The sequence below is a fragment of the Pleurodeles waltl genome, chromosome 6, assembly GCF_031143425.1.
Source record: "Pleurodeles waltl isolate 20211129_DDA chromosome 6, aPleWal1.hap1.20221129, whole genome shotgun sequence".
Lineage (NCBI taxonomy): Eukaryota > Metazoa > Chordata > Amphibia > Caudata > Salamandridae > Pleurodeles > Pleurodeles waltl.
In genome coordinates this window covers 1,058,086,671-1,058,100,248 of record NC_090445.1, presented here as the reverse complement: position 1 = coordinate 1,058,100,248, position 13,578 = coordinate 1,058,086,671, and the positions used below count along the sequence as shown (strand labels likewise).

Sequence of the window (13,578 nt, the reverse complement as noted above, 5' to 3'; positions counted from 1 at the left end):
TTTCACTTGTGCTCACCAACTTACCATTCTGGACCTGAGCGTGAGAAAAATTCCGCCACATGGCGATTGGCAGAATTTGGCCAGAACTCCGCATTACAAGAGTAACGTGGAGTCTCCAAAAGTCCACAATCCCACAGGCAGAATGGAATATTTCCCTGACCCCAAATATTTTTGGATTTCACAGCTTTTTTTATCGTCACTGTGATGCAGGGGATAATCCAGCCGCAATGGCATATGTGGAATATGCTTTATTAACTATAGTAAGGAATGTTTGTTTTATAGACACTGTCTATCACCACACACTTGGCACATGCCTCCACGACGTTGGAATCCACCACAAAGCCCTGGACTGGCTCACATCCTTCCTCTCCGGCAGAACCTAAAGAGTCCGCCTCCCACCATTCCTGTCAAAAGCCACCAAGACCATCTGCGGAGTCCCCCAGGGATCCTCACTCAGCCCCACTCTCTTCAATGTCTACATGACTCCGCTCACCAACATCGTCCGATCCCACGGCCTCAACATTGTCTCCTATGCGGACGACACTCAGCTGATCCTCTCTCTCACGAAGGACCCCACAACGGCCAAGACCAACCTCCACACCGGTCTTCACACCATCGACAACTGGATTGAGGCAAGCCGTCTCAAGCTAAACTTGGAGAAGACCGAGATCATCATCTTCGGCTCCAACAAAGCAGCTTGGGACGACTCCTGGTGGCTTGCCACATTGGGAACCGCCCCAAAGCCCACCACCCACGCACGCAACCCCAGCTTCATACTGGACTCATCGCTCACTATGACCCAGCAAGTCAACGCCATCTCATCCTCATGCTTTAACACCCTTCGCAAGCTTCGCAAGACCTTCAGATGGATTCCCATCGAAACCAGAAGAACGGTCACCCACGCCCTCGTCAGCAGCAGACTGGACTATGGTAACGCACTCTACGCAGGAACAACTACCAAGCTCCAGAGAAAACTCCAGAGTATCCAGAACGCCTCAGCATGACTCATCCTCAACCTCCCTCGCCATGAACACATCTCAGCCCACCTCAGAGACATCCACTGGCTCCCCGTCAACAAAAGGATCACCTTCAAACTCCTGATCCACTCCCACAAGGCTCTACACGAAGTCGGACCTGACTACCTTTAGGAGTGCCTCAACTTCTACACTCCGACATGCCAGGTCCGCTCCGCCAACCTCGCCCTCGCCACCGTCCCCCACGTCCACCGTACCACAGCTGGGGGCAGATCCTTCTCCCACCTTGCCGCAAAGACCTGGAACTCCCTCCCCATCAACCTACGTCTGACCCAGGACCTCCTGACCTTCAGGAAGCACCTCAAGACCTGGCTCTTCGTGCAGTAGCTACCACCCCACCCAGCGCCTTGAGACCCTACCGGGTGAGTAGCGTGCTTAACAAATTACTAATTGATTGATTGATTGATATTAGGCAATGTTATTTTGAAGCCCTGCATCCAATCCTTCTATTTGTTTCCCTAGCTGAAATAATACAGGTATTGCATCTATTAAAGATCAAGCACAAATCACAGGGGAAAGCACAGTATGGAAACCGAAAACAAGAATGTATTTTTAGCAACCAAAATCAGCCACGCAGTCAGACTTATTTCAATAACTCCACTGGCCATGGTTTCAGTTTCCAACTTGCAGGGGCTGTTGATGGTACTTGGGAAATACCGGTCTTCAGAGGCTCGTTAAAGCTAGCCCAGTCCCAAATGGCACCTTGGCCAATGATTGATCAAATGAATAATATGCACACATCAAAATGAAATTCAATGTATTGCTTAGCTGACTCTTACACCTAAGGAAGAACCTTATTCCATCTTATTACTAGTGCTAAACATAGTTGGAGGAACAAATAGTGACCTAGTTAGACTGAATAAACTTGTGAAAGAGCAGGCAGATAATACAGCAATAAATATGTTTTGTTATTGTCCTTATATCACGTTACACCAGCATTTTCTATTATAATCCCCCAGCTGAATGCACATACAGTTTGTAATTGTTAATTTCGCTTATTGATTATCTGTATGCCTTTTTATATATCTGTCAACTGACATAATCATTACTTATATCTATGTATTTACAGTATTAGTTGACAATACTTTTGTATGCTGATTTTTGTTTTCTATACTTTTCTATACTAATTTTACATTCTACTTTGTTCAAAGTACAACAGAACTTTCAATAATGTCTAAAACTGTTGCCTAGTAGTGCTTTAGCTTGTATGCTTGCTATTGAAAATCATTATAAAAGTTCAGTTATTCAATTAAAGAACTCTAGTTCCTCCATTTCACTGAATTACACAGGCTACTTTTACATTTATGCAGGCCATAACTATTTAGGGCGATCATTTCAGACTAGTAAGTGGATACAAGAACCATAATCGCTAAGAAGTTTAAGTGAACTAATTAATGTTAATGTGAAAATGTTGCCAAAACGCAAAATAGAACTTTCTGCATAATTTGTTTTACGTTACTTAAATTAAACCTGCGTTCTCAATTACACATTCCTAAAAATGGACTTCAGTGGGCTTTAAAGTTATTACACTGTACCACCCTTGAGCTCATCTTGAATGCTAAAAGAGGTTATCACTACCTAAAAAATCCAGAATTTCCTTTTCTACTGGCAGTGACACACAGTTAGGGCTACAAAATCAGAAGATAAATCTTTGCCTAAATTGATCGGTTTTGACTCAGATACTTAAGGCCTCATTACGACTTTGGTGGTTCTAAAAGCAGACCACCAAATCCGTGGGGAGGATACCACGTCATACCGGCGGCACCCGCCCCACCCCAGAGTATTACAATGTTCCCGCTGGGCTCACCAGCGAGAACAATGCTAGGATATTGGCCTCGGCTCCTTTACAGGAGCCGAGGCCAATATCCTAGCACTCCAGCACTCTCGGAATGTGCACTGTCAACAAAGCAGACAGTGCGTATTCCAACAGTGCTCAGCATGGGGCCCCTGCACTGCTAATGCCATGGGCATTGCGGGGGGCCCACTGTGGCACCCGTCACTGGCTTTCCAGCAGCCTTTTCATGGCAGGGTCCCCACCAGGAAATGGCTGGCTAAATGTGGAGTTGTAATCAGCCAGGCGGCACTGAGTTCAGTGCCCTCTGGATGGTTACAACTCCATCCACCGTCACCCCATTGGGAACAATGTTTCTGGTGGGAACGGCGGTCTCCTGGCAGGTCCGTCCACCAGGGTTGTAATGTGGTGGTCTGACCGCCACAGTTGCGGCGGTCTGACCGCCACAGTTGTGGCGGTCCAACCGCCACTGCGAGACTGGTGGTCCTAGGACCGTCAGCCTCATAATAAGGCCCTAAGTCACCTGTACAAAGGAAGAGCAGGACTGGATCAATAGTGTTCAATGTATAAGGAGTGGTAAACTAACCCTAAAAACGCTTATATAACTCACAATTTTTCATATGGCAACGAGCAGCAAAGCATACCAGTTGCCCATCTTTGATATATCCTGAGCATGGACCTTATTCTCAATTCTGTTGTGCAAGAGTGTAATCTCCACTAAGATTTGTGAAAATTAAGCCCATACTTTACACAGCACGGTTGACAGATCAAAATAAGAAAAAAATTGTACTGCAGAATAACTGCACCAGAAGGCAAAATGGTCTGTTAATTATAAACTGAGCGTCTAACAATATGAAGATTGATGCCCCAATTTAGGAGGACAGTATAGACATGTAGCTGCCAGGGTGAGAGAATGTGAGAAAAGGCGAACAGACATGTTTTAGCAGGCTACAGAGGTTAGCCTCATCAAGCACACTTTAATTAAGAATTAGGCAGACGGGGACAGAGGAAGAACATTCAGGAGGTTACTGCTCCTGCAAATTTGAAAAGGTACACAAAAAAGTAAGAGGGGCAGGGATGGTGAGGGAGCATGGCAGGACCGCACAAGCAGAAGGTACTGGATAATCCCTCCTTGAAGGAAGGCCAGACCACGACAGTCCAGGAAATGTTAAAGACCACTCGCATGAGGGGCGTAGGGGAATACGAATGAAGGATTAGAAACTTGCCTCCATAAAAGTAAACATTACTTTTTTTTATTTCAGAGGCGACAGTTTAGTATTTCTATTGCAAATAATGAAATACATTACATTTTTGACAAAATTACCTCAACTCTACATTTTAGTGCACTACATTTTAGCATGAGGCGTTTATTTCTAACACAACCCTTGGCAAACAATGCTTTACACAACATTAAAGAGAGAACAGTGAAACGTCAAACTCACCGCTTCTGCTCCCTGTCAGCAATCGCAAAAAAGAGAAAAAAGAGTTAATTAGGGAAAACATGACTACGTAAAACAAAATAAAACATAACTAGTACCACAAGAGATGCTGCCATACCTTTCTTCCTCCATTTTCTTCCGGAGGATTTCTCGCCGCCAAGCTGGCATGGTGGCCAAGCGGGCTTCTTCTTCCTTCTCCTGCAATACAAAAACATAGATGAAGGAGTTTATGCATCGATCAGGAGCAACCATTCAGTCTCCAAATAAATAACAATTTTTTAGCCATGTATTTCCAATTATGATTCACTTCTATGTATTTTTACGTGTTACATAAACAGTTCTGGATTGATTTTGACTGACCAGCGCGACTCCCCCGCTATGGCAGAGGAGTGTCACCCCCTGCCACCAGCAGCAGCTGCAAATTGAAAAATAAAAATGAAAATAAACAATGTTTATTATTGTTTTTATTATTCAAGGGGTGGGGTCATAGGGATGACGAGCACGAGTGTTTGGCCGTCCATCCCTGGCCGGCCATACACACATGCGCACTGTGCTCTCTCCAAACTGCAGTGTGTTGCTTGGGTGGAGACAGCAGGTAGAGGCTCCTAGTCTGCCTCGGAGCACCAAGACACGGCGCTCCAGCCAATCCTAACGCTGCTTTTATGCTGCCAGCAGCATGAGAGCAGTGTTTAGATTGTCCGCAGGGCAGGCTGGAAGCCTGTGCCTGCTGTGAGAACGGAGGAGTGGCGTGGCAGCGAGTAAGGTAATTTGTAATTTTTTTTGTGCCCCCGCCCGCTTTGCTAAGACTCTAAGGCCCGTATTTATACTTTTTTAGCGCCGCATTTGCGCCGCTTTTTGACGCAAAAACGACACAAACTTACAAAATACAATTGTATTTTGTAAGTTTGTGCCGATTGTGTGTCAAAAAACGACGCAAATGCGGCGCTAAAAAAGTATAAATATGGGCCTAAGACTGAATCTGCCCCTGTGTCTGACATTCTAAAAATACAGACTGCTTTTTTGTTGAGACATTAGCCAAAAACGTAGATATTCCTTTCACTAAACCAAACTGCAGTGGAAATATAAAACCATTATTATTATTATCGGCCTGCTTTCGCCATTTAATTGCACTCACTGGAATGCAAAACCAGAGCACCATGAAATGAGTAAAATTCCACCCAAAATGATCCAAATCTGTGTTATTCATGGAAAGGGTGTGACCTTTTTAACGGATGTGAAGGTCAGAAATCCAAAGAATTCTAATTTGCTATAATTTTGCACCTGGATGGGTTAATAAAATTCCATAGTTAATGTGAAATTGGGACAGCTACATGTAAATATGCATAATTGTGCAAATGAAGCTTGCAGATATCTTGCATAACGTTTGGACACAAGGGTGTACATTATGAACGTCTGTCATAAGTCATATGGCGCACCAACAGGAGGCTACTTCGAGCAGGGCATGTCTCTAAGTCATGGTTTTACTGTGCCTGCAAAACACTTTATCCTTGAACCAGGCTCTAATTAGAAATTTCAAGAAAATTGTGAATTTCAGGTGACATGGAATTTGTGCATTTTTCATGTGTAATTGAAATTTTACCTGGGCGTAAACCAAATAAACTGTTTCTGTACAATGACAGATTTTGGGACTTTGTAGAATGGTCAAAATCTAACCGATAATGTTCTAAAGGCATTCCTAAAACACATACATGAGTTGAAAACGTGTAGAAGAAAACTGTTAGAAAAAGAACGCAACACAGCAAGCTCTAACGAGAGTGGAGACCACCTTATACAGGACACGAAAATACAATTGCTAAAGACAAAATGCAGGAAAGGGTCTTTGCAGCCTACTTTGTCTGACATTATCACCATTGTTTAGCAGCACTTTATAATTTTGCTACAAAAGGTTTATATTTTCTGTGTTTTACACTGCAATTTTCAGGGCATGGTTATCAAATATTTTAAGATACACAACGCAGAAGAGGAATGAGACAAGTTGTGTTAACCTGTGAACCCAAGTGGAGCTTCATTTCTGACATACAGTGCTAAATTCGAGAAATTCTATGTATGAGAAAGGAATCATGTTTAGTACATGATTCATAGGGGAATATCACATTAAAGTACATTTAGGATCTTGAATGAGATCCCTAGTCTTACCTTTAAAAGTTGTTTTCTTTTTTGCCTGAATTAGGTGCTTCTGTTTTTTGTTAAGGGACCAGTGAACCAGCTTAAAGTGTCAAATTGACTTCGGTTTTATGAAAGCAAACTACCCAGCACGCCACCTATTTTTTGTTATTATTTCATCATTGGATTAAAAAACATTTTGTTCAGAAATGTACACAAGTGCAATATATGGCAGATAGCATGACTGACCAATCCAATAAGTAACAAACCAGAGTAGAAAATATGAGTTATTGTGTCTTACCTAAAGATTAGGTAATAAACATATAAATAAGAAGTAACTAGTCTTTTATAAAATACACAATGTACATTAAATGCAAGAGAGGGATTTGTTGTTTCTATTTTCTGATCACATGAGGTGCCTATTCGGGGTGGTTTAAAATTCATTGAGTGAGCGGCAGGCATTCGTTTCAGTGAAATGAACCTAGCAGATGGAGAGATAAGAACCTTGATCTGAAGATCTAGATTTCTGAAGTCAGCATAATTATGTATTGGTCATACCTTACAATTGCAGTCTACTCTGGGCGCTCATATTTGTGAAGACCATCTACCTTCACCTCCTAACATTTTGATCTTCAGTGGCTCTCCTCCTACAGAAGTAAACTTAAATCGTTTGAGCTACGGCAAGTGATATTAACCCTCATCTTGATCATATCAATATACAGTATTCATCTCTCCGTTTCAGCCCTTATGCCAGATTGAATTCGTTATGAAGCCCATGGTAGTTAAATTCCTCTACTACACATCTGAACTTAAGCAATTGTGAAAACATTGCTGAAAACTCATGACTGAAACATGCTTTCAGTAAAACACAGAATTCTGATTTACACTAAACTCTCTCTTGGCCATGCAAGTTGTGGCTACCTAAATCACACTCAAACCATGACTCCTTTAAGGTGTGTCCTCGTCAATAACCACTCAAAATTAAATGCAACCTGAAATCTGATGCCAGTATATAATATTTTTTGGTAATTAAACAGGCAATTTCAAAAACTTAAACCAGGCTTGGCTCCTTGTGTCCCTCTCTATAGGGGGCCTGGCCTGGAATTTCATGCTGGACGTTTCCACTGGAACAGGACCAAGTCTGATTTGCATATGAATAGTCTCTAGCTGGATAAAAGGCATAATATGATGGACTGGAATGAAGCTGATATTCTTTAAATAGATCCACAAAACATATGTTTTTGTGATGTTATCTATATACTGCACTTCCTACTAGACACCTGATGCTTTCTTTGCACTGTTTTGTGAGGCATTTTAAGTTGCTGCAAAGCAGCATGATAGAATTAGGAACCAACATTTTTAGTGTGAGTAGGTGTAATTTACTCTTGCATTACTATTGGTTTAGTACTGAATTGCAGAATTAAGTTAACCATTCAAAAGTAAACTAGGAGTACCACAAGAGTAAAGTCTTTTTGAATCAGGCCCACTATCATCTGGAAAAATGATAAATGTACACTTTCTTTTACCCACCAATTAATATTCCTTCATTGAGCGTAGTGCTCTGATTTGTGTAGTTGGTGACAGAAAACTGGGATTTACCAGGAAAAAATAAACTCCTCCCTGCTCATACTTTTGTAAAGGCATCCTACATCTTGTACAACTAAGGGCCAGATATAGCAAAGTGTTTGCGCCTCGCAAATAGCGAAAACTGCCGTTTGCGAGGCGCAAAAGCCTCTTTGCTATGCAGAAATGCATTTTGTGAGTCGGATCCGACTCACAAAATGCATTTCCGACTCGCAAATAGGAAGGGGTGTTCCCTTCCTATTTGCGACTCGCAATGCTATTCAATTTCATTTGCGACCGCGAAAGCGGTCGCAAATTAAATCGCAGTTACCATCCACTTGAAGTGGATGGTAACCCAGTCCCAAACGGGAAGGGGTCCCCCTGGGACCCCTTCCCCTTTGTGACTGGAAATAAAAATAATTTTTCAGAGCAGGTAGTGGTCCTATGGACCACTGCCTGCTCTGAAAATACCGAAACAAAAGGTTTCGTTTTTTTTTGTAAGTGTAGCTCGTTTTCCTTTAAGGAAAACTGGCTGCAGATAGAAAAAAAAAACTGCTTTATTAAATAGCAGTCACGGACATGGTGGTCTGCTGACTCCAGCAGGCCACCATCCCCGTGAGTGCCCAGACACGCAATGGGGCCGTAAACTGCGACCCACCTCATTAATATTAATGAGGTGGGTCTTTGCGACCCCATTGCGAGTTGCAGAAGGTGTCTGAGACACCTTTCTGCATAGCAAATTGCGAGTCGCAATTTGGTTTTTTCCTACATCTGGCCCTAAATATACTAACCTGTGCAGACTGGTGCAACCTGCAGAACAATGACATTGGGACTAGTTCCTTGGACAAACTGAGGCAATTGCAATGAAACACTGTGATTGTTATGCTCTTGTTCTTTGTGGCATAGCACATGAAAGTACCGGTATTCTAGTAATTCTGATATGTGGTAATACCTTGGCATTGGTAATATCACTCTGAGCAGTCCCTAAAAAATGAGGTAATGCCAAGTGGACTGTTGTTTCTACACCCACTTCAAGGGGTAATTCCCCATTTTCAGCTTTTTCCCTCCCATAAATGGCTCCATCATTAGCTTATAAAATGCCCTGTGAAAAAACAGGGGTGGTTTTACAGATAGAGTCCCGGGGGTGCAACGGGTGTGTGCACCCACTGTTTTCACTACCGGGGACACTATGGTATTATAGAAAGAGCTGGAGCCACAGGCTCTTGTGCCTTCTGTAATACAAATAGTGCTTTCTCACGTGTAGTGTCAATGCTATCTTCTGGGGGCTTTCCCTCATTTGCATGGGGATGTGGCCCCATGCAAATGACGGAATCACCCATGGTGCATTACGGAGGTGAGCACGGAGGCAAAAATGCCTGTAAGAGGTGCGCCATAAAAACTGGCACAGTGTCAGTGCGCCCCCTGGGTGCAGCCCTCTGGAAGGTAGAAAAGGGGTTCGATGGACCCCCCCCAGACATCTCCCTGCAGGCGGGTGCAGTCACTCAGTTCAACCTCATGCAGGGGGATTTCTAACCCCTTCTCAATGAGCATGTGCTGCCTGCAGAGAGAAACACAGAGCGGGAGAACCCAGAGCAGGGTGAATTTAGGGCTGCTTGGGGGAAGCGCGTTTATTGTAATAGGGCGTTTGCGCCCCGCGCACCTGTTTAAAGGTGTTGGGCTAACCAGGTCAAGGCGCCCTATCAGTAATACGGGCTCAGAACTCAGATTTGATATTTTTTCACCCAACAAAGTGCTTTGTTGCACACTTGGGAAAACACCCTGCAGAGCCCTAGTTACTGTCATACCCTGTGCTGGAATGTATTAACAGGCTGCCTTGCGTGACGCAAGTGTGCGCTGTCTGGAAGATGATTTGTACTGGAATCCTATACTTTCAGCACAAATTCCTATGCTAGACAGACTAAAAATGATCCCATGGATTAGATGAGTGCTATTCACTGCAGTACACGTGCAACGCAGTGCTTATTTGCGAAATTAACACATTTCCCCTTCTTTACGCCTGCATCCAGTTTTTGAGGCAATGCCTGGGTCGGGCATTTCAGTAGATTGGGCTATGTACCAAAACTAATGGGTATTTGCGGTTATCCTCCCAGTAACACCCCATTGAGACAAACTGATACTCAGTGACGCAAAGCAGTTCAGAGTGGTTTTTGTGTTGCGAAAAAGGCGCCTTAACCATTTTGTGCTGACTGTAAAAACCATGCCAGTTTTTCGTCGCTTTGTACCGGTGAAAAGGCTTAGTGTAACTGGGCCGGGTGGGGTTTGTAGTATATCAATCATTATTAAACCTGATTCGGCTGAATCAGCTGAATCATGAAATACTTAACACTAACAATTAGTGCTTTTGAAAGGCAGCAGTAACATCTACTGCCTTATGGGGAGAAATATATCTTACCGTATCTAACATTTATTATCAATGATAAGTGTTTTTATGACACACTTTTAGAAATGTGGATTGGAAGAGCAAAAGCTCAATCATTGGCAGGGCATAATACATTTAATTAAATACATATAATCATTATTTCTCGTAAAGAATGCACAATAATTTCAAGCACGATTATTAAACAGTATATTAACGTTTCCCCGGAGTAATAGTGTATGTGGTAAACAAAAATGTAACACAAAATGTAGGATGTAACTGATAACATTGAATGATGCATGGAGCTCTAAGTCATTAACAAAGACTGTTGTACAAGTAAGTGTGATCTACTCCTGTAGTACCCTGGCGCACACACGAATTTCAGGAGTAAAACAGGAGTGCCCTGTTTTCCTCGTCTTAATCCTGTAATTCACGAGCACAGCAAGAACATATCTGCAAAATCTTAGTGACTCAGGCCCATATTTATACTTTTTAGCGCCGCATTTTCGTCATTTTTTGACGCAAAAGCAGCACAAACTTACAAAATACTATTGTATTTTGTAACTTTGAGCCGCTTTTGCGTCAAAAAGCGACGCAAATGCGGCGCTAAAATGGTATAAATACGGGCCTGAGTTCGGCTGTGTTTAAATGCATTTTGACTAGTTAAAGGTAGCTGAGGTTGAACTAAAAAAGATGAATTTTCACGTTACCAAATGTGTTCCGCAGACGTCGGTGAGCTTCCTGAAACAACAATCTGTTAGTGACTAAGGAAGAAGGAAACACAAGAGACTTCAGTGTGCTCCTTCTGAATCTTGCGTGCATCATCCAGATGTACATGTTATGAGAGTCATGGCTTCCACACCCAGTTCAAGAAAGGGGACATTCAAACACTAAAGAGCATATGCTGGGTTGCACAACACTAAATACATCTTTTTATGAGATCAAATTTCAACATAAGCGAATACAGAACTCCATCGTATACATCTTTTGCCAGTTTTGGTGGCAGGTGTCCCCAAATTTTTTAAATTAACAACCATGAATTTTCTGCATTTGTCTTTTGTATGCAGTTGCTCTGTATGCTTTCACTCACAGGAACACTGCAACTCAGGAGTATTTCACCTGTGCACTCAAAATGGTAAGAAACATGCAAAATCAGAGGGAAATCACTAATTCCAGCATGTTATTCCCCATTATATCATAAACGAGAGCGGTTTACTCACCCGGGAACTACTGTTGCCTATGACATTTGTTATGTCAGAGTATGAGAAAATAACATAAACAAAATCTCCATGATATATGGCTTCCAATAGAGGCTATTAGTGTAAACATGGGTTTCAAAACCTGATTAGCCAGTGCTCTGACAACAGAGCAGTGAAATAACACATTCGGGGCCTCATTTACAAGAAACTGGTGCATTGCTTATGATGCGCCAGTTTGCTTGCTCTGCCCTGCGCCCCCCTAACAACACCATGGTAGTGTTGTATTTACAATACAGCGCAGCATGGCACTAGTTAGCACAGCTACGTCAGAATTTCTGATGCAGTTGTGGTGCTTTGCTGGTCTAGCGTTAATAGTCCAGCAAAGCGTGGGGAGGCCCATAGAACAAAGCGGTCCTGGCGGTACACTGGCGGTCTAACTGACAGGGTCTTAATATGACAGTCAGACCACCATGGCAGCGGTGGTCCTGACCACCACAGCGAGGCTGGCGGTTTTAAGATCGCCAGCCTTGTAATGAGGGCCTTATTGTTTAACAATGGTCCCCAATCCTCAATGATTCACCTTTGTGGTGAGTATAAAAGGATGTGGAGAAGCCAGAAGTATTCTCCTTTGGAGATGTTCTTGAATTAGCCACCAGAGCAGGGCACTAGAAACTGCAAGAGTCATAGGGATGAGAGCTCCGAGGGTGTGCAAGGATTGACACTGATATCTGAGTAGGTGAACCATCAGATGTTTGATCTGAGAAATGATACTGGGTTCTGCTAGAGTTGTGGTCATTATGAATCTCTGATTTTTCAACTACTCACTTCCTGAAACAGACAAAATGGACAAGTGACTCAGGTGTTTTTGAATACACAAATGTATGTCTTTTGAAAGAAAGACTGATCTACGTTTGGACTAGAAAAAAAACCAATGATTTGGGGGAGACAAGATATTACTTTTCCAGATTCAGCAAGAAATTAATTTCTGTCAGATAACTTGAACACTTTGTTGGTGTCAATTTCTACCTCAAAATAAGAGTCATAAAATAACAAATGATCTAAGTAAGGGAACAACTGAATACCTTCTAAATATAAGGAGGCAACCACTGGTGCCAAACTTTCTAACTACTCTTGATGCAAACTAAGGGCCTGATTACAAGTTTGGCGGTCCAAAGACAGCCAAACTCGCCGTGGCGGCCCCTCGTAATCCTGGCTGTCCGACTGCCAGATTATGATCCTGGTGGTCTGTACGCCAGGAGACTGTCACCACCAGGATCGGGGATCCCGATGGGTTGGTGGCGGTGAAAGTCATTGTCCGCCACTGCAGTGCGGAGTTCTGCACTGCACTGCTGACCACAACTTTCTTTTCCACCAGCCTTTTCAAGGTGGGATCTCTACCATAAAAGACTTGCAGAAAGGCAGAGGTGGGGCCACAGGCAACCCCCTCCCCGTCAGCACCCATCGAAATGAGGCAACCAAGGGCGATGCCGCCGCACAGTTTCCGCAATTCAGCCCAGTGGAAACATCGTAATACAATACTTCCACCAGTCAGCCCAGCGGAAACATCATTATACAACGATGGCAAGGCCGCCGGCTTGACAGCCCCCTCCCCACTGCCATATTGGAGTTCGGGCTTTCAATCGCCAAACTCGTAATGAGGAGCTAAAAGCCAAAGGGGATAGCTCCGAACTGGATATGACAATTCTCCACTGCAAACGTTAGGAATCATTGACATGCTAGATGCCTTCAAATAGAATAGTAAGCATCCTCGAGGTCCAATGTTACTAGAACGTCTCCCAAAAATAGTAAAGAATATCTCATACAAATCTTTGAATTCTTTAACTGGGCAAATGTTCTATTTGGTTTGAGGACCAGAAAGAGAATTTAATAAAAATTACCACACCACTTATCTTGGGGAACAGGTGTGACGGTTTGCCCATTCATCACATGGAGAGCATATTTTGAAGAGTTTGAATTTTCCCTGGGTCTTATGGAAGAGACACGTTATTAAAGGAAAGTTGTTTTGGAGCAAAAATTGAACTCCATTAAA

The 13,578-nt window shown here is 43.0% G+C and overlaps 1 protein-coding gene across 3 annotated transcripts in view; it reads right to left on the bottom strand.

Moving 5' to 3' along the window:
- The window catches only part of ESPN (espin), a 917,745-nt gene that overhangs the window by 45,679 nt on the left and 858,488 nt on the right, over positions 1-13,578 (bottom strand). For all 3 annotated transcript variants that reach the window (XM_069240012.1, XM_069240013.1, XM_069240014.1), the window contains 2 exons: positions 4,384-4,463; positions 4,269-4,280 (listed from right to left, as the gene is read on the bottom strand). In XM_069240012.1, coding sequence (XP_069096113.1) covers positions 4,269-4,280; positions 4,384-4,463 — 92 coding nt within the window. The remainder of the gene's footprint in view (positions 1-4,268; positions 4,281-4,383; positions 4,464-13,578) is intronic.